At 42.0% G+C, this 21856-nt stretch overlaps 1 protein-coding gene across 1 annotated transcript in view; it reads left to right on the forward strand.

Moving 5' to 3' along the window:
• LOC144770057 (ATP-binding cassette sub-family A member 10-like) overlaps window positions 1–21856 on the forward strand; it is a 1719125-nt gene that overhangs the window by 1017267 nt on the left and 680002 nt on the right. Inside the window, exon 22 of the mRNA XM_078654288.1 lies at window positions 1183–1320. Within this exon, the coding sequence (XP_078510414.1) occupies window positions 1183–1320 (138 nt within the window). The remainder of the gene's footprint in view (window positions 1–1182; window positions 1321–21856) is intronic.

Consider the following 21856-nt stretch of genomic DNA (forward strand, 5'->3'; position numbering starts at 1 on the left):
TTTGGACTGCCATATATGTGCAGTTAATGACAACTAGCACACAATGGAAAGCGGCTACAGCACTGCAGTGATGTGCACTGTTGTCTGCCGTGCAGTAATTGTGCATTGTGATATACTGCTATGTTTAACTGGTATGTTGGTCAACACCTGTTATAAGCACCGGGATAGGTTGGCCCATACAATGCAAGCCTTGGCCCTGCCTCTGGAATCATTAAGTGGCCAGGTAGGGGAGGGCGACCAGTATGTTAACTTGCTCAGGTATGGCATGATAGCACACCGATATTGATACGAGCTGTTGCTCATATTCTTCATCTATGTCCAGGATCACATCAGGAGAGAAGTGGTATCTCATCAACGCCTTTTCCTGAGACATACAAAAGACATTCATGCTCTTCCTCTACATCTTCACCGTCTACCACAAGTAGCTGTTCCAGTGAAGTATTTCTGTGAGTAGTTTCCAATGTTGGTTCTCGCCAAGGGAGTGCTGCGGGCAGTGGGGTGGGGGAGGGGCAGGTTGGGGGATAGTAAACTCCAGACTATGGCGGTAGAGAGTTAAGTAAATAAATGAGTAAATAAAACAATTTACATTGCGCATGCTGCATCGCCGAGTTGGTATTGCAGTGCGTGCAATGTAAATAGTTTTATTTATTTATTTATTTACTTAACTTCGTGCCGCCGTAGTCCAGAGTTTACTACCCTCCCCCTGCCACCCTCCACCCTGTCCCTCCCCCGCCCTGCCCCATTGCCCCACAGCACTCTGTTGGCGAGCCGCCACTGGTTTCCAAGAATAAGACATTCCTTAGCCTCAGCAGCGGCTGGTACAGGTAAGCGCGGTGAGGAAGGGTGGGGGTCAATGTCAACAGAATAGGATTCATTTCTTTATTTAATTTTCCCTATTCTGTAATCTATCGACATCCCTCCCCGGCCCACCCACTCAGCCCACCACGCTTACCTGCACCGGACGCTTCTGCTTAGGCAAGAGTAAAATTATTCTATTTACAGAAATTGCTTTGTGTATCAAGGGTAGATATTTAGACACAACTCATATCTAAGACTGGAGCAAAACAACTACTCACAGAAAATGTTTTCCAAATCAGTTTTTTCTTCTAAGTTTTTGATAGAGAGACATGTATATATCATCCAGTTACTAATATTTCGACAAAAAATGTTCTATTCCTGCAGAGCTACAGGTTTGCTCTATCAACAAGTATCCAGTCCATTAATGGTTATCCAGTTTTAATGAACATCATTAGTAATGCATTTCTGAGAAACTTCAGCTCCACAGAGCGCATCCGGATTTGGAACAATGTGTTTCTGGAGGTGAGTAAAATGTGTGATTTTGTGAACCTTGTCCCATTTGTATATGGATTGCATGAATAAAGTTGTTACTGTGTGGGAAAAGGTGAACCTGCATGGCAACGTTTTCAAACCAAATCATGAGCTACGTAGTTGAACGTATTGTTGCATGTTCTACTGCATTAAAACAGAAAGGAAAGATTTGCCTTCTTTAGAGAGCGGCAGAAAAACTACTGTATCACAAATTCTTCTATGCAGCTCTGAACCTTCCAGTGTTCTAATGTTGCATGATTTTTATTTAGAGATGAGTTCTTTGAGATCCATTGTGTTTTGTATGCAACCCAACCTGGAGTGTTTCATGGAATCGCTTTCCTCATAGTTCTCTTCTACTGTTGTTTGAGGTACCAATATGGCTTTAGTACATTTTAAGTCTTTTAACATAACTTATTCACCTGTTGTATGAAGGTAATGAGGTCATTGATGTAGTGTGAACAACTAGTTGTTCATATATGTAGTTAGGGGTGTGGAGCTAGTTGGTCATTAAATACAATCCCCTAGACCCTCGTATGTGAACTTATTTTTCCATTGATGTAGTGTGCCTTACGTTTCTTGGCAGCCAAATTGTAGGGTACATTTTAATTATCATTAAGGGCCCAGAGATTCACAGTTTTCGCAATCCAAACCTTGGGCCTCAATCACAAAGTTTACTTGTGTAAATCTACTCAAGAATAGCTGTACTCCTAACCCAGGTGTAAGAATCAACTTTTTGGGATTTTGGAGATTTACTTCTAGATGTAGACTTAAGAACGGGGTCGAAACTTCTTTGATTGGATTTACAAATGCAAAGTTACTTACTCCTATTAACTAAGTTAAATTTACATGCATAGATTTACTCATGTGTATACGTACTACTACACCATGTAGTAATTTGACACTTATTTGCTATTCACAATTTCCAAGTGTAGATTTACTATTAGATGCAGACTTGCATGTCTGCACATTCTTATAATAGGGATGGAGCCTGTTAAAACACGATTTTGGAGTGAAAGTTACTGGTAGTAACTTTTCACACACATGCGGAGGTCTTTACCACAGGAGCGCACTACTTCCTGTTGTAAAGTATAGGGAAAAGTAATAAAATGTAATACTTATTAAAATGTATTTAAAACATTTTACTATAAAATTAAATGTAGATTAACTAAAACTAATTATTAACTAAAAAATAAACTTTACAGCGCAGCAGGTCAAATTAAACTTAAAAATAATTCCATAAATAAATATGTAAACATTTTCAAAGATTTTGCCTTCACTATACTTTTTACATGTAATTATTAAGTAGTTAAGTGTATTACAAGTTTGTGAATATATGTATAACTGTATATATCAAAATATATATATAGATATATATTACCTACTGGCGGTTGCCAGAAGTTAGTTATAGTTAGGACCTAGTTTCCATTGGAAAAGCAATATTTGACTTGGCTATAACCTTGTCGTCATTTCAACAATCTGCATGAAAGTTACACAAATAGTGTCACGGTGGGTTCTATTGTTATGGAAAGTTTGCGGTGATCCATGCAGTGGGGACCGAGAATTTGGGGCACAAAATAGGTTGCATTTGTAATGTTAATTCCCATAGGAACCTTTAGCCACACCTACAGCCCTAACTGCTGAACGAATTTACATAAAATATGGCAGGGAGATAAATTTAGGTTCAAGGAAGTGCCTTTTTCTTATTTGGTGTAAATCCATTCAGTAGTTGTTGAGAAATGTAAGTTTAAAATTATAGTGATATTTCTGACCGCAGATATTTTGCGACGGTTTCGCAATAAATCACAAATGCACGCACCAACGGGAATGCTCTGATTGGCTGGATGTAATCTGAATAGAAAGTTGCAGCCGCCATTTTATCTATTGGGAACAGTTTCCGGGGCTGAACATTTGTGTGAAAGCCCACATAAGGGATCAGGGTGGAGATACTCTGACCCCATGGTTGAGAAATGGGGGTGTTACTGACGCAAAAGATGTGTCCAAATTTGATTTGATGTGCAATCACAGGGATGTTGTGACTTTCAATGGCATCGTGAATATTGGTGGAAAGATAAAAAAATATATCAGTAAATCATTAATATACATTGTTATAGAGATATTGAGATATTGATAAATGTTTTTATAGATTTATTTATATAGTAAGTTATCTACTGTGATAGTTAGAATTAATTATATAGTTATATTTTTTTTGTGGTGGTGGCTATTGAATTCGTGCTTTTGCTTTCAGCTTTCTTGACATAACCGCAGGGATCACGATTACTGACTTCATTGTGATCTCTGGCCTACCGAGACAATAGAAAATAGGATTTAAAGATGGTTGTTCTAGAAAAACACTAAAAAGTAACCCTGGGCGGGCAACTTCGCTACGCCCATAGTGTTGCCTACTTCACCCTTTGCAAAGTAGGCGAAGCAGGCAACACTACGCCCACTTCGTGGGTGTAGCGAAGTTGCCCGCCTCCCTCCCGCCCTCCCTAAATGCTTACATTAATATATAAATGAATTTAAAACCACTTACCTTTTCCTGCCGCGTCCCCAGGGCTCCCGCTCGTCATTGCGCCGCCGGCCCGCGCGTCTTGGATGCTAATGCGCCTGCGCGGCTGCCCGCGCATGCGCATTTCTCTTTATTACATTGTGTATTTTATTGGAAAATAACAGTATTGTCTTGTGGAAAGTTGCAATAAGGAACTGAGAATGTTTTAAATGTCTAAACATCATACGATGAATAGATACATCTGTTATTTGTATTCTGGGTAGTGAAAAATAAAAGATGTGAACATTTTGTCCGCCTGTATATGCATTAGAAAGAAGTAATACTTGTGAGGTATATATTAGGAAGTGTATGTCAATGTGGTTTTTAACACATATGACAGTTTTGCATATACTTAGATGGTGAGATATGGTTTTTGTGCTTGCACATAGCTATATATACATGGGACTTTTTGGTTTACTAAGATGCATAGAGAGATATATTTTCAGAAAGATGGCTTGAAGGTGTACATATGTTACGAAATTGCATATATTTTTACATGGTGATCTATGTTCAGAAAGGCTGATGAAAATTTCATGTATATGGTGAGGGTAGTATTTTTCGTTAAACATGGTTTGTTTACAATTGAGAAGGATTAATAGTGCAGAATGCTTGAGATATGCTGCATATATGTTTTAGAATGCAGAAGTATTTGAGAAATTATGTAGGTATGCCATTTGCAAAAGGTTTTGTGCTTTGAAATATTTCAAAATGTTGTTTTCTATTTTAGAAACCTACTGATGATGTGCACACTAGATTTCACTCACACATAGCTAAGAAGAAAAGTGTATATATAGTAAAACAGGTAGTTTTATACTGACAGAAGGAGATAACCAATGAGTGAGAGATATAGTGCCAACTGTTATGTAGCTAATAGCTATGAAGGTAATTTCACAGTCAGTCAGGCAGTATTCAGTCACTCATGCAATCACTCAGCTACTACTCAAACAGTCATCAAAACAGTGATTCACCTTCCATGGAGTTATTCAATTACCCAGACACTACACACGTATTCTTGCAATCAGGCAGGCAGAAATTATGTAGTCATTCAACTATGGAGGAACTAATGATACACTCATTTAATCACCCAGACAATAACCATTTACTTATGCAATTAACAAGGCTGTACTTATGGAGTCATAACAATTGTGCAGAAGCTATGCAGTCATCTAAGCATACACTTACAACCCATGCAGTCATTGAAATATTGAGGCACATGCATAAATTCATACAAACACTACTCATGTAGTCATCTAACTGCGTAGAGAGTACTATTGTAGTAAACCTGATATTCATGTATTAGCTATGTACTTGTAATAGGAGGGAATACTCCTGCAATAATACAGTCACCCCAGCAGTACACTAACTTTCATCCAATCTCTCAAGATTTAGGAATGGAGTCATGGAATCACTCAGACACTAGTCATGCACCCATGAGCCATAGATTACTGATGCACTGACTGAATTACCCGGGCACTACCCATGTAGTTGTCTAAACACACAGGCACTACCTGTTTCCTGAACCAAAAATACATGGGCAGCAGTCAAGTGTTCATCCAATCACTGAAACACTATTGATGTACTCATGCAATCTGCTAAGTGCTATGTATGTACCTAAACAATCATGTATGCAATTTTCATGCACTCTATAAATCCTCCATATGCTATCTATGCACTCCTGCAATCACCGAACCAGTATTTATGCATGTAATGAATTATTGAGCCATTAGTCATGCACTTATCTATTCATTCAGACATTACTCATGCACTCATGCAAACACCCAGATAGTAGTGATGTACTCATGTAAACATGTAAGCAGTAACTATGCAGATATGGAGATATGGAACAACCCATGGAGTTCTGATATATTCAGGGAAAACCTAGGCAGTATGTATATCCTCAAAGAATCACATAAGTATGCACCAATACAATCATTCAGGGAATATTCATGTATTCAGCCACAAACACATGTTTTTACAAGTTTTAGCGAAAAATATGTAGTCTTTTAGAACCATCTGGTAAATGATATATGCAAGGTGTGGCATACTCGTTGGATGTAGTTCGAAGCATTAGTGAGGTATATGCTTTGATAGACATTAACAGGCAGATTGTTATATGCACCATTTACTAAAATCTAATCTGATACTTTTAAGTAGAACAGTACTGAGATAGTAAAAAGACGACTAACACAGTGGTAAAAAGGCATCAAATAGCTCTTATGTTGTATATTTGTATTTATAGTGTTGAGATGCTATAAGTACTCGTACGCTTGGGGATACATTTAAAAGAACGATATGCAGTGTGCAAAGGGTACCTGTGTAGTGGGGATGATTGTTCTTATGCAGGAAGGGACACCTTCCTGTACAAAAACAATAACAAGAGGTATTTTCCTCTTTGTATGTGTTGTAGAAGGCAACAGGCATCAAAATAAGAATAAATGAGGAGAAAGAAAAGTATATCTCCTATTGCATCTCCCTATAACTTCCCTAGGGAGGTGCAGGATTCTAACATTTTAATATGTGGCAGAAACCATGTGTGTTGCATGGGAACACCTACAGCAACACACATGACATGCTTCCTTCATACAAAGTGCTGTCTGAAAAGTGCCTGTAGTTATAAGACCATGAAAAGCTACGCAGAGTGGCTTTACATGGCTTTGTAAATATAGAGCAGCATATTACGGCACTGGTGTCTCAAAAAAGACGCTCCGAAAAGTGCATGGGCCTTGTAAAGATGCCTCCTTCCCTTGATGTTCATTTTAAAAATTACGACAGAAGGGATAAACTGTTCTTTCAGCATGTATATGTGAAATGTGAGAAGTGAGATATGCTGTAGCTGTGTTGTACAAGAGGGTGCTAAAATGTTGAAAGGTAACTAATAAATAACATTTGGTGTATTGCTCTGGGTTTGTTATATTGAAGTAAGAACATGTAATATTTCTAGGTTCAGCTGTAGATTTAAAACCACAACATAACATGAAACTGTTTTGTATTATGTGTAAGTCACTTCACTAGTAAAGCAGTTGGTAGATTGACTAGGGTAACAATTCAGACATACTTGTTTTTCTTTAACAGAACAATATCTATACAACTACACACAGTTGCAATGCCTTCTAAAGCTTGGTTGATAAAGCAGCAGAAGCAACAACAGTACATTTTCAGAAATGATATGAAAAATGGTCAAAATGCAGAAAAAGTGGTGAAAGAATAAAGAGCTACTGATAAGAGGACACATACATTTCTTAAAAGTATATGCACATATTTCCGAAGATTCAAAAATAAAGATAATGAAATTGTGCCTAAGAGAAACAACCAGAGTGGACAAAATGTATATTGCAAGAATAAAAAAGATTTTAAAAGACATGGACGCACGTTAACCAGGAGACAGAAGCAGTGTAAGGAAATCAGAACCAGAATGTTTGATAGTAGAGTGGTTATATATCTACAGAGAACTATGAAGAAGTAAAGAAGAAAGAGAGAGGCACTGAAACTGAAAGAATGAGTTGAGGAAGTAGTTGATAAGGCCTTTGCTATGAGGAGGAAGAGTTTCATTTTGATTCTAAATAGAATACCGACTCTTGACAAAATAGTGCTGTGCATGAAAAAACAAAACTGGAAGAAAAGATTAGTGAATAGAAGTAACTTTTGTAAAGTTTTGAGTGGAGAATGGATGTATATGGCTGAGATACCCGCCACCCCCTCTCGACACAATCCCCAAGGATGGGAAACCGAAACGGTTCTGGACTTTTGGAAGGCGGGAGGGAGTGACCCTCCCGGCCGTATTTATTAAAATATGAAACAAAATCAAAACATTAAAATAACAGTTTCATATTATGTACAATTTCATTTCCACATTACGATGTTTGGCTAACCTTAACAGATCTCTAATACAAAGATTCTCCTAGCCGATCCAACATCCTACAAAACATTTGACTTGAAATTGTACATCCTAACGTTAAGGGCCAACGGCAAGGTCGTAACCGGTGTCAGATCCCTAAACCATAAATACCACCCTCACTTGTGAGAGGACCAACCGCACAGAGGCGTACCTCAAGTGCATCTACCAATTTCCCTTGGACTTGACGGGGGCCCCAATGAACTCGACGCCATTTAACGGTCGTCCGAGGACTCGTGTGAGGTGTCTAAGAGGTAGCGTAAACCCCCTCCCGAACCCCACACAACTTACCCATCTGCCGTCGCAGATGTCCTGGCCCCGGGAAATTCCCCAGGAGGGCCCGTAGCCCCTCCTATCCAGGAAGGGGCCTTGACCACCTTTCCTTTCCTTCCGGCGGCCTATCCTTAGACGGGACCGCCTCCCCGTTGAGGGGCCAATGGCCACCTCCCCCGAGCGCTCCCATCCGTAATGGGTGACGCCCCCCCATAGGGATCTTCCAATTACTGCTCACCGATCATGATCTGATTCCCCCCCTTCGGCTCCGGGGTTGGATCCTCAAGTGGGGTATCAGGGACCGGAGTTTCACCCCCAAGCGCCCCCTTTCTGGACCTCTTGCCTCTCCCACCGGGGACTACTCCCGGCAAAGGCCGTTTCGGTCCTCCCTCCCCGTTCTTAGCCGCCATCTGCTTCTTCAAATCGGCTACCTCCTTCATGAGCATGCGGAGCATCTGATCGGTACTGACCCGCTTTTCGACTTTCTTAGGCATTCCCAGACGGGATATCTGTAAAACAAAAAGAAAGATTACAACGCTCAAAATTGGCTCTTCGTTCCGTCCTGAGCTCACGTGCAGTGGGGAGGTGCAGCTTCAGAGCACAGGAACAAGAGGATGTTTCTTGGCTTGTTGCTTCTTTTATCCGTCTTCGGGGCGGGCGTCAACCCGCCCCCGCCCGCCACCGAGGGCGTGGCCGAGTGCGTCAGTGTCTAGGACAACCCACTCCAGGGCGGGAAAAGGCGCGCCCCGGCTACGCCGCTTCGGGCATACCAGCCAAGACTCGCCTCCCGCCCAAGATGGCTTCCCGGGGGGATCGTGGTACTCCACCATACATTCGGGGGGACCGAATGGTCGCCCCTTTCCATAATTCTAGCACAGAGCCTTTCTTTACAGAAAAAAACTATCTCCTCGATAACAGATTAGTTCATGCTATTGATGAAAGCAGACAATTTTATGAAATAAAGAACAGCAGTCCCACAGCAAAAGAGGTGATGGTACCTAGAAATGTGGAAGTTATTGCAGAAGAGGTACAAGGGAGGCGCAGTCAGGCACCTTGTATTACGGTTTGTAGTATTAAACAGCAATCTATTGATATTTTAAGGAAATTCCTCTGTATATTTCCAAGGTGAAGATTAAAACACAAAATAAGAACTTTACAAGGTTGACCTCCTTGCAAGCAGAGAAAGCATACAAATTTGCAGGGACACTTACTAGCTTGGTTATCAAAGAAAGTGTCCTAAATCACCTTTCATCATTTTAGGATGTTAGCTGTACACCACTCAACAATGTTAACTTTAGTTAGGAGTCTGTATTATGTGAAAACACCAGCTTTATGTTTAGGAGAAATCAAAAGGGCACTTCTGCATGGTACTGTGGCAGAGGTAGAAAAGGTTTGCGATGATGTACAGTTTAATTTCTTTGGTCCCCAACAGGACTGTATGGAAATTGAAGACTTGATAACAGGAGGAGTTGCACAACAGGACTAAAGTTACTACAGTTGATAGTTTTGAAAAAGAGATTGGAAATTTAAGACAGTATGTGTTGAAAAACCAGAGTATTTTTGTATATGCTTTCGATGCACTCACTAAAAGAATCAAACGTGGAGTGTTGCCTTTTATTTTAAAAGTGGGATAGAGAATAAGGATAACTGGCAAACGTTTGCACTGTATTTGTTTGTAGAGGAAAGATTTCACTTGGCCACACAACAAGTTAAATGTAAGAACCGCTACAATAAATTAGAGAATATAAAAATGCTTGCTGGAGCTGTGCATAACAAGTTAGAACTGGTTCCCATTCCAGATGCACTTCAAGGTTTAAACATTTATAAGTCCATTCTTATCCAAACAATATATCCTTTTAGGCTATAGTACATATGAAGCCAAAGACAGGCCAGTTACCCCCCAACAGAGCTGCTAAAAGGTCTAAAAGGTAGGGTAGTGTATTTGCCATTAGTTGTCAAGAAAAACATTGAAACGGTGGGGGTAGATAGAGATTTAGAGGAATGACTAGTAATTCTTGTAAATGGTGTGCCTACCAAGGACAAGAAGATATGGCAGGAGTTAGTAGGTGTTACCAAAAAGGGACCCAGGGACCACTACCTGCCCTTAAAAATTGAAACGAAAATGTTTAATTTTTCTTTTTTAAATGCATCCTGTTTTCCTTTAAGGAAAACAGGCTGCGATAAAAAAAAACTGCTTTATTTAAAAGCAGTCCCAGACATGGAAGTCTGCTGATCCCAGCAGGCCACCAGACCTGGGGGGCCAGCCATTCCCAATGGGGTCGCAACTTACAAGTGCCCAATGAACAGGCATGAGGCATGCAAATTCGGACCCCATTGGGAATTGCAATCAGTGTTGCAGACCCTGTAATCCATACCAAATTTTGAGTCGTTGCGGGCCCCCAGGGGTTAAGGGGTGGTGGGGGGTGCACATGGGGGGTACCTATGGTACCCCCTGCCTTTGCGTGCACGAAGCGGCAGGCACCACACGGTGCCTGCAGCTTCGTGCATGCAGAGGTAAACATGCATTTTTTAACATTGCGTCGTGTGCTGCTTCAAGCAGCACCCGCCGCAATGTTAAGAATACAGGATGTGACTGCCAGGGTGGCAGTCACATCCTAATTGGCACGGAGGGACCACCGCTGCCCCTGCTCTCCTCCTCCTCTGGGGTGGCGGACGGTGGCATCCGCCATCCTAATAGGCCCCTAAGTTAGGAACTGAAATTATAAACTTTAACGTTGCACAAATTTCAATCTCAAAAAGAGTTTTCACAACTATAGCAATCATATTTCATGAAGGAGTTATTATAACCTCTATACCCTACATAATATATTTAAGATTTCGAGCAGGTTAGGCAGAGTGCAATGACATACAAGTATCATTCAAATAAAGACTATCAAAAAAGTTATCAAACTATTGCCTGCTTTTTGTAGAACTGAAGTTCTAAGGAAAATCTAAGATAAGAAAATGTGGTTTTGTGTTGATATATATATGAATTCTGAGTTTCTGAGACATTATTCGGCTGTCAGAAATGAAGGACTCTTTTTAACTACGGGAATTGAATTTATAAATATTTGAGGACTACAGTGCGTTACTATAGATGAAGAGTAAATGGAGGTACTATTATACCATTAGCCTTAGGTTGCATGTGAAAAGTATCTTCACACCTAAAGAAAGTCCCCTTTTGATTCTGCTACGGCAAGTTCCATGTTGTACTATGAATTTTGTTTTTGATACATGGAATAAAAACAGTTTAGACATCATTTGGCCTAACAAGGATAATTTTTAATAAAGGATATGAAAAATGAACACTGCTTCATAATTGTTGGACATTCAGTATAAGATATAATAATATCAGATTTTTTTTACCATATAGTTTTCAATAAGGTAGCAAGCTATCAGCAAACCAGTATTACAAAACTTGTAGGGAGTGCAGTGAACAGTATGACATAGTTATGATGATCTACTGTGCACATTTCTTTTTTTCATTACAATCCACTGATTATTCATTCTCACGGTTTCATGAGGAGTCTTCATACAAAGCATTGTTGAAAATGAACAAGTCTGAAAGCTGAAAACAGGAAAATATTTGCCTATGTTGAATTATAGTTTTGCCCCAAAAATATTATATGTTGTTTGGTTGCCTAATGTTGGAAAAAAATTCTAATATATTTTTGTCTTGTTTTATTTCTTAACAGTGGTTGGAGGTCGAGGTATATTATGTGTGTCAAATCCCTAATCTAGTATTGGGTTCATTGAGTTACTACTCATGTACTCACCCCATCTCCCATGCACAACAGTTGCACTAGTCCAGCCATCCAGCCACTACATAAGCAGTTATCAAATCACTCAGGTACTGCGTTTGAAATCATCTAATCTCTCTGCCACTACTCAGGCACACATCCAATCACCCAGGCGCTACCCATGCACAATGCAAACACCCAGACACTATGTATGCACTCATCTATTCACTGAGGCACTGCCCATGCACTCATCCAGTCACCACTCATGGACTCATCCAATTACCCAGGCACTATCCATGCATTCACCCAATCACCCAGACCCTATATTTATACTCACAGAATTACCAAACCCCTACCCTTGCAGTCATCCAATTACCCAAGGTCTACCCTTGCATTCATCCAATAACCCAGACGCTACACTTGCAGACATCTACATACCTATGTGCTACTCATGCACTCACACAATCAACCAGCCACTACCCATGCACTAATCGAATTATCCAAGCAGTACCCATGAACTCATCCATTCACTCAGGCACTATCTATGCACTATTAAGAGAAAGGGTATGCAGTTCCTAATAAAGGAGGGCTAAGAGGGAAGGGGGACTTAAGAGGTCCCTGACTACACACTGGTAGTATTCGTGAGAAAGGGGTGGGACTGGGAAGTCCTTCCTTTCGGAATGAGGGCCCTCACACACCCAGCCTGCTGGGTGTCATGCTTCATCATCTGGCATGCTCCTCATCGGGTCGGTGCAATACCTGACGGGCACCCTATGCAGGGGCTCTGTGGTGAAGATCTTTTTATTCCTTGCTGTATGGTGCAGTGGGTGTAAGGGGCCTTGGAAATGTAGGAGTGCAAAAGTGTGAATTAAAACCGGGAAATGGAAGAGTCAGGTAAATTAGACTTTAATGGTCCTGCCTTCCCCCTGATTAAAAATGGAGTTGGAGACTCACTGCTATAGTGCTGCCGTGTGTTGCAGTTAGTCTTGTCTGGGCAACATGTTTCTTGCCTATGAACACTCAACTATACTGCCTTTCACATATGCAGTTACTCCCTGACACATACAATCACTCACCAGCACAACCATACATACACTCAACCATACAGCCCCTTACAGACATACTCACAAACCCATACAGCCACTGATCCATCAGCTCACTCTTCTATGCAGAGAGTCATACACCCCCTCACCCACCCACACAGACACTGATACACCCATACATGTACTCAAACTACCAATCAATAACCAATACTGCCACTCATATACCTACACACCAACTCATGCAGCCACTTACACAACAACTGGCAGACTGATACATATAATCACACAAATTAATCACTCACTCCTTCATTCACTGAGACATGTATAATCACTCACTGATACAGTCAGTCATGCACCCACCAAATCATCCATGCAGGTACTCATACACCCACTGATTCATCAATACACTTTGGTGTATGTATATATATATATATATATCACTATATATATATATATATATATATATATATACATATATATATATATATATATATATATACATACATATATATATATATATAAATCTTACCTACTGGCGGTCGCCAGTAGGTAGTTATAGTTAGGATTGTTTTCCATAGGGAAATCGCAACAGTCTATTGGGAATAACTTTGGCGCCGGTTGAGGAATCTGCCTGAAATTTTCCTCAAATTTGCCTCGCGGCGCTCCGGTCCTTCCCTGAAAGTTTGGGGGGGATTCGTCAAGCGGGGGCCTTGATAAAAGGGGGGTCCCAAAACGTGTTTTCCCCATGTTAATTTCCATAGGGCGGTTGGACTCACTTTTAGCCCGAACGGCAGAATGGATTTCCACCAAACTTGGCAAAATTGTAGGGACTGGTAGCCCGATGTGCCTTTGCTATGTCTCAAGATATGCGCTCCAGTGGATTTTGAGTAATTTAGATAAAAAAAAATATATATATCTATAAGCGCGCCCCGGTACGCGCACCGGGGAGCGCACCGGGCGCGCTGCGCTAGTTCGCGCGCGGAAAGCCGATTGGCTCTCGGGTGTCTGTCAACATTCCAAACAGTCCGGAGCGGCCGCCATCTTGTGTCTCGGTAGGATCGAGACTCAAGAGGTGGCAAAAACAAAGGGGGAAATGACCATAAGGGGGCAGGGTAGACCCCCCCTGACCCCCTAGGTTTGATGTGGGGGCCATAAAAGGGCCCCGCGGGGCAAAACATTTTTTTTTTTTCGATTTTCGCTGGGGGAGCGCCCGGTACGCGCACCGGGGAGCGTACCGGGGAGCGTACCTTGGGGAAAACCCAGTGAAACAGTAAAATAATAGTTTAAGCCACTGCTCTTTTCTTACCCTTCCACACCCCCGTTCCTTTACTCATTTTCTTCGCATATCCACATTCCCCATGTTCACTCTCCTTCTCCTCACTCTCATTCCCCACACTCACCTTCTTTCAGTCCCCCTAGTTCACTTCCCTTCTCCTCTCGTCCCTTTCTGTGCTTTCTCACTCATTTTCTTCTCGTTTATCAATGCACTCCACTTCACTTACTCTTTTTCATTTTTTTAAGAACACAGCTCTTTGATGAGAATTGGAGGTAGTTCTGAAAAGAACTTTTTTTTTCTTCTTTTTTCTTTTTTTAGAACAAAAGCAAAAACAGTGAATGGGAAACTGCTCAACAGGAGCAAAAAAAAACAACAAAATTAGGGCTGGTAACGGCAGCGATGGTTATCCAATGCTTGAACCATGAGCAGAACACTTTGTTCCCCATAGCAAAGTAACTTATCCCAATATCTGCATTTAATAACGCCTTTATTAAAAGCAGGCTGGATGTGGGGAATCTGTATTTGTGATTGCTCCCTCCCTGATGCAGTTTGTCCTCCGGTTGAAGTAGAGGCCCCATCACTGGGAGCCTCTCGTGCCAGAGCCCTGACACTCTCCCGGGCAAAGTTCTGGGGGTGCCTCCTCTCGACATGTCGAATCATCGTCGAGTTTCCAAATGAATATTTCTTTCTGGGGTCACCCCGTGACAGGACAGTTTTACAAATCCTGCACTCCACCTTTGGAGCATTTACTTTTTTCTGATCAGGTGGAATGGAAATGTTCTTTTTTTTTCGGCTGAGGAACCTCTTCATCCAGAAATTCCTCTGACTCATCTTCACTGCTGGATGCTCTGGCAGACATGGTTATGCAAGATATTAATTCAGCAAAGAACCGACAGCAAAAAGAGAGGTGTTGCAGTCACAAAAGTGAAAGAAGAAGTGAAAGAAATGGGTGGGGATTTCATTCTTTCTAAAAAAAACTGGTAGCAACCAATGAAAAGTGTTATTTTCAGGTCACATGACCCGGTCTTCCATCATTTGGAAATCAAAAGTGTTCTGAACCAATGAAAAGTGTTATTTTCAGGTCACATGACCCGACGCGCTTACGCTACGCGCCCCGGGGCGCGCCCGGGGGCGCGGAGCGTAAGCGCGTCGGGTCGCGCCCGGGGGCGCTTACGCCGTGCGTCATACGACGCATCACGCGGCTGCTCAATACGTCACGATAATGTTTTTGTTCGCGGCAATAGCGCTAACGGGACGCTCACCGGTACGCGCACCAGGGCGCGCTGTAACACTGCGCTTACCGGTACGCGCACCGGGAGCGCCCCAAGGCAAAAACCAAAAAAAAAGGGAAAAATATAGATAAAAAAATAGTATTACATTAATATACAATATAAAATTCATTATAAAAATATTACATTTCATACCTATAGAGATTTGCTATTAAAAAACGTTTGAAATTCAGTGAAAAAAACATAGGTTTCACACCAGTTATAGTTAGGTATTAGCATTTAAAAAACCTATGAAATTCACTGAAAAAACCATAGGTTTCACACCAGTTATAGTTAGGAATTAACATTTAAAAAACCTATTACATTCACTGAAAAAACCATAGGTTTCACACCAGTTATAGTTAGCTGGAAATTTTACTCGCATAAAACCATTGAAATTCCCACGTTATAGTTAGTTGGACTCACTATAACTTGCGCGTGCAATGCACTGCTGATGACGCCACATATTACATCACTCATGACATGGTCAGTGACATCCCTCATGACATCACTGATGACACCATCCAGTGAATGTGTGTCTTTCTGAAAAATAAATATTAGTGAGTAATGTTTAAATATTTAAATATATGTATTAGTGTTTCACTTTGTGTATAAGTGGTTGCATGGGTTGGTGAGTAGCTACATGTGTATGTATATGGGTTATTAGATGTTTTTTTAATATCAGTATGAGTGTCTATATGGTTTGCTGGGGGTATTACTTAGCACATAGATGCATGAGTGATTGACTGTGTTTGTATGTGTTTTGAAGACAGCATATGTGCAGGACTGTATGGGTGGATGAGTGTGTATGTGTGTGTGTTAGTGAGTGAATGACTGTCTCACTAGTGTCTTTATCAGTAACTACATATGTTTTAATCTAGTATATGTGAATATTGATGTATATAAGTGAGTATATGTGAGAGTGAGGGATTGTAAGAGTTCCTGTTTAAATTAGTACGTGTTTCTATAAGTGATTGTTTAAGAGAGTAAGTATGTATAAGTTTCCTTAGAAGTAAAGTGGTAGTGTGTGTATAGCTGTATATGCAAATAAATGGATGTTCAATAGTTTATTTGCATGTGTGAGTATGTGTGTGAGTAACTTTTGGTTGACTGTCGGTGTGTAACAGGATGTATAGGTGTATCACTACATATGATGAGTGAGTATATGTATGAGTGACTATATAGAACTGTTGGTGAATGAGTGGATGTGTATATAGATGGTGGAATTACTGAATTGGTTGTTGTAACTGGTATGGGTATCTCCATTTTTTTGAAAATTTTAGTTTCTATTTTTGAATATGTGTTTCAAGGGTTACATTACAGTGAAAGGAGGTCTGTCACTCTGTCACAAGGATGGTGTCATCAGTGATGTCATGAGTGATGTCACTGACCATGTCATGAGTGATGTAATATGTGACGTCATCAGCAGTGCATTGCACGCGCAAGATATAGTGAGTCCAACTAACTATAACGTGGGAATTTCAATGGTTTTATGCGAGTAAAATTTCCAGCTAACTATAACTGGTGTGAAACCTATGGTTTTTTCAGTGAATTTAAAAGGTTTTTTAAATGCTAATTCCTAGCTATAACTGGTGTGAAACCTATGGTTTTTTCAGTGAATATATATATATATATATATATATATATATATATATATATATATATCCGTTCACCACACCCACTGATCGGCTCTGGACGCCGATCCAACAACGCAGGTACAGACCACAGCAACGCAAGGAATTCTTTCAAGGTAGTTTAATGCTCCAAAGTCTCCAGCATGACGCCTTTTGGCTACAACACGGTAGCCTTGATCACATATAGATATATATATACATATCACCTACTGGCGGTCGCCAGTAGGTAGTTATAGTTAGGACCTAGTTTCCATAGGAAATCCACAACATTCTATTTGGAATAACTTTGGCGCCGGTGGACAAATCTTCGTGAATTTCTCCAAGAAAATGGCTTGCTCAGTTCCGCTGCTTCCCTGAAAGTTTGGGGGTGATTCGTCAAGTGGGGGCCGAGAAAAAAGGGGGGTCCCAAAACATGTTTTCCCCATGCAATTTTTCATGGGGACATTTAGCCTGGGCTGCAGCCCGAACGGCTGAACGGAATTACACCAAATTTGGCAGACAGGTAGAGTTTGGTTCGCAGATTGTGCTTTCTGTTAAATGGTGTAAATCTGTTCAGTAGTTCCTGAGAAAATTACAAGTAAACTCATAGCGATATCTAGACACGGAGTTCTACACGCGGACGGAGATCTGTTCAATTACGAGCGTGAGCTGCATGCTGATTGGCTGTGAACTGTCTGTCAACACTCGAAACCAGGAAGTGTTGACAGCCATCTTGTTCGTCGCTAGAACCGAGTCACAAGAAAACAGTAAAACAAAGTTGAGAAATAAGGGAAGGGGGCAGGCTAGAAACATTCTGACCCTCTAGGCTTGCTCAGGGGGTTGTACATGGATGTTTAGGCGCTATTTTTATTTTTATTTTTTTAAAGAAAAATTGCAGCGTACGCGTACGGAAATACGTACAATTACGAGCAGGAGCTGCATGCTGATTTGCTGTCAATACTCCAAACCAGGAAGTGTTGGCAGCCATCTTATTTGTCGGAAGAGCAGAGTCACAAGAAAACAGTAAAACAAAGTTGAGAAATAAGGAAAGGGGGCAGGGTAGAAACATTCTGATCCTATAGTCTTGGTCAGGGGGTTGTACATGGATCTTTAGGCTATATTAAATAAGAAATGGCGGGGTACTCGTGCAGTACTTGTACGCAGTGGAAAAGGTGAAAAAGAACTAGAAGTCTGTTTTATTAATTAGGTCCCGGAGGGGGCAAATTACGGGGGCAATTTATTTGCATATTGGGGGCTTGTAAGGTGCACCGAGCACTGGGGAACGGCACTCCCCTGGTTTTATTTTGAAGTATGCGGGAGGTTTCGGTCCTACTCCCCGCAGTCTTGGTGAGCGGCACCCCTCGGGTCTTTTAAAAAAAGAAATATGTTTTGAACTCTCTCTCTCTCTCTCCCCGTACACGTCGCGGGGAACGCCACCTTTCTGGGGAAGTAATATGTAAAATGACCTTCCAGCTCTGGGTACCTGCATTGTCTGGAGTTTTTTATTAATGTTGGGAGGGTGGGCTTGATAATACGTCCTTGTTAATTCCCATAGAAGCCTATGTTCTGGTGTTAACATGGCCTTCTATGGGAAATAACAAGGCCGTATTATCAAGCTCAATATCGCCATTTTATCGGCAGTTTCCTGCCAATAAAACAGCGATAATTTTAACACCGGTCCTTGATAATATGCACCTAAGTTTACTGGTAAGAAAAAAGAGCAATGGGCCATATTATCAACAAAAGGCTATACATTATCGTCGCTTTTATCGGCAGGAAACTACAGATAAAGCGGCGATAATGAACTTGATAATATGCCCTTGTGAATAACCATAGCAGCCCAGGTTAACATCAGAACCTGGGCTGCTATGGGAATTTGCAAGGGCCTATGGGCCAGATGTAGGTAAATGTCATTTACCGATTCTTAAATACCGAATTTTACCGATTCGGTATTCAAAAATCGGTAAATGAGATGTAGGGAAAAAATCTGTATTTTTTACCGAATCGGTAAAATTCGGTATCGGACTTTCGGAAATTACCGAATTGGTATTTACTGAATCAGTATTTCCCATTCATCCCGATGGGCCAAAAGGCCCATAGGAATGCATGGGAAATACCGATTCGGTAAATACCGAATCGGTAAATACCGAATCGGAAAGCAAGCAAAAGTGAAACTTAAGACAACAGTCAATCAGGTGCAACCACCCTCCCCCTTCCTACCAGGAAGTGGCTGCACAGGCAGCTGCAACTAATTAGAAGGTTCTGGAGAGGCAGTTGGAGCAGAGAGACTGGGAGCAGCAGCAGACAGAGTTTGTGCAGTTTTAAACCTTAAACATGGCTAGCAGCAAGGACACAGAGCAGACAGAAAGAAAAAGAAAGCTCAAATTCAGCAGCATGGAGCTCCAGGTCCTTGTGGAGGAGGTGGTAAAGGTGCACCACAAAAGTTTTGGAAGGCAGTCCCTCTCTGTGCCTGAATCTGCAAAAAGGAAGATTTGGCATGATATCCTTGAGAAAGTCAATGCAGTGGGAGTGACCACCAGAGTCACAGAAGATTTGAAAAAGAGGTTTTATGACCTGAGGAGCCTCACAAAAAAAAATTGCAGACCACCACAAACAGGCAAACAGGTGGAGGAAAGAACACAGCACCCCCCCTCACTGACCTGGAGGAGATGGTGGCCACAACCTTGGAGCCAGAAAGCGTCTGCGGACTGGGAGAAGTGGACAGCTCGGCGAAAGCTGCAAGTAGAAAAGGTAAGATGCATGCACAGCAATCCCCCTCACACCCTCATCCATCCCTCACCCCTTGAAGCTAAGTTACCCCAGTCCCAGTGTGTCTGTGCAAAACAGTAGCAATGCATCATGGTACATGTAGTCAGTTAATGAAAGACCTTGTCATACAGCACAGTAACCACCAAGTTAGGCAAATGATTGCAGACATAATGAAGGGCAGGCAGCATGTAATAAGTGCAATTTCCTAAGTTTAATTGTAGTGGCTGTGAGACATTTGCACCTAGCTGATATGCGCTCATATGTCCACAGGTTACACATCCAGAAGGTAGTCACAGGAGGCAGAAGGCACGGCACCCGAGAAGGATGAAAGTCATGAGCCAAGTCCCAGTGCATCACAGGACACAGGTGTACCGAGTGGGCAGCCACCTTCCCAAGAATCTGACATCACTGAAGAAATGCAGACATCCCCAAGACCTTCACAGTCCCCACTATTGTTATTGTCACCAGAAATGCCAGCATCACTGGATATTGAAACACCTGCAGCACAACCTAGCAGGAGGCATGTCGTTTCCCCACACAACTTGCCTGGAGCTGATCTCTGCCACACTGCAGCCCAGCGCAGAGCCTGTACCTAGTACCACTAGACGCCGCACAGTACAAGGAAGGAGTGTAGGTGCACGTGGGGAGGGGTCCAGTGTCTTCCAAGGCCTGAAGGGATCCATGGTCAAGATTCAGAGGATGCAGGGTAAGGGCACCATGTCCTGTCAACGACAAATGCGCAACCTCAATATCAACATGCAGGAAATTGGTATGGGCATCAGGGAACTGGTGGAAGTAAACAAGAACATGGCTACAGGGATACATGATATGACCCAATCCATGCAGCAACTGTGCACAAAACTGGACTCTGAAATAACATCAAGGCGCAGGGAGAAGCAGCGTGCACAGAGAACTGACAAAGCTATTCACCGCCTGGCAACAGCCACATCCCTGCTATGCAGGCGTAGCATGAACAGTCAGGAGGTCTTGACTCACAACAGCAATCACCTGACAAGGGGCATAGCCGGAATGACCGGTGCGCTAGAGGCTCTAATTATTGCTCAAACTGCACAAACTGCTGCTATTGACGTGCCGGAGAGTGAAGGTAGCACCAGTAGGAGCAGCATGGCAAGCCCCCTTGTTGTAGAGACAAGGAGGAGCAGCAGGCGACAAGGTGAGGCTACAGGCCAAACGCCCAGTGAACAGAGTGAGCCACATACATCTGGCAGTGCAAAGCGTGGCCACAAACGAACAGTTAATAGTATGGGCTACTGCCATTGGACATACAATTTAGAAATTAGAAAGTTTGTGTTGCACATTTGTGCCTTTGAAACCTGCGTAGTGACAATATACAACTACGGTGGGTTCATTCAACACCTGTCTGTGTGTGTTTACTCACTGTGAGCATTGCAGTGAAATGCTTACTGGTGCACTTTTGTTCTTTAACATACCTAGATATATACTAAATTAAACAAAATTTCGTGCTTTCAACATAGGTCTCAGTCTCATTACTTACTCAGAAATAGTTGCGTGTAATCTCCTCACGTCTGTATCTGCCATCACTTGGTGTTGACACTCCAGCCGGTTGTGTTTCAGGCACAGCAATGTCTTCGTCACGATCCTTATAGTCTGACAACTCCACCTCAGTACCCTTCTTCACAGCAAGGTTGTGCAACATAGCACAGGGGCAATGATCTTACAGCAGGTGATGGGGGTATACTGCAGTGCACCTCCACTCTTGTGCAAGCACCTGAACCTGCTTTTCCAGATACCAAAGGTACGCTCTACGACATTTCTTGTGCTCTTGTGGGCCCGGTTATATCTCCTTTGGCTGGGTGTTGAGGGGTTGAGGTAGTGGGTGAGTATGAAGGAGCGGAGGGCATATGCACTGTCTCCTAAAAGGAAATGGGAATACATGACTCACATGTTACATGTACTTCTGACTGCAATAGCTGTTAAAGGTGTCGAACACTGTGTCTTACCTAGGAGGTATCCTTCACCAAATTCCCCTGCTGTCAGCCCTGCATAGATGCCGCTGTTCTGGAATATAAAGGAGTCGTGGGTACTCCCTGGAAATTTTGTCACAAGGTCAGTGATGGTGCACT

The sequence above is a fragment of the Lissotriton helveticus genome, chromosome 7 (assembly GCF_964261635.1).
Source record: "Lissotriton helveticus chromosome 7, aLisHel1.1, whole genome shotgun sequence".
NCBI lineage: Eukaryota > Metazoa > Chordata > Amphibia > Caudata > Salamandridae > Lissotriton > Lissotriton helveticus.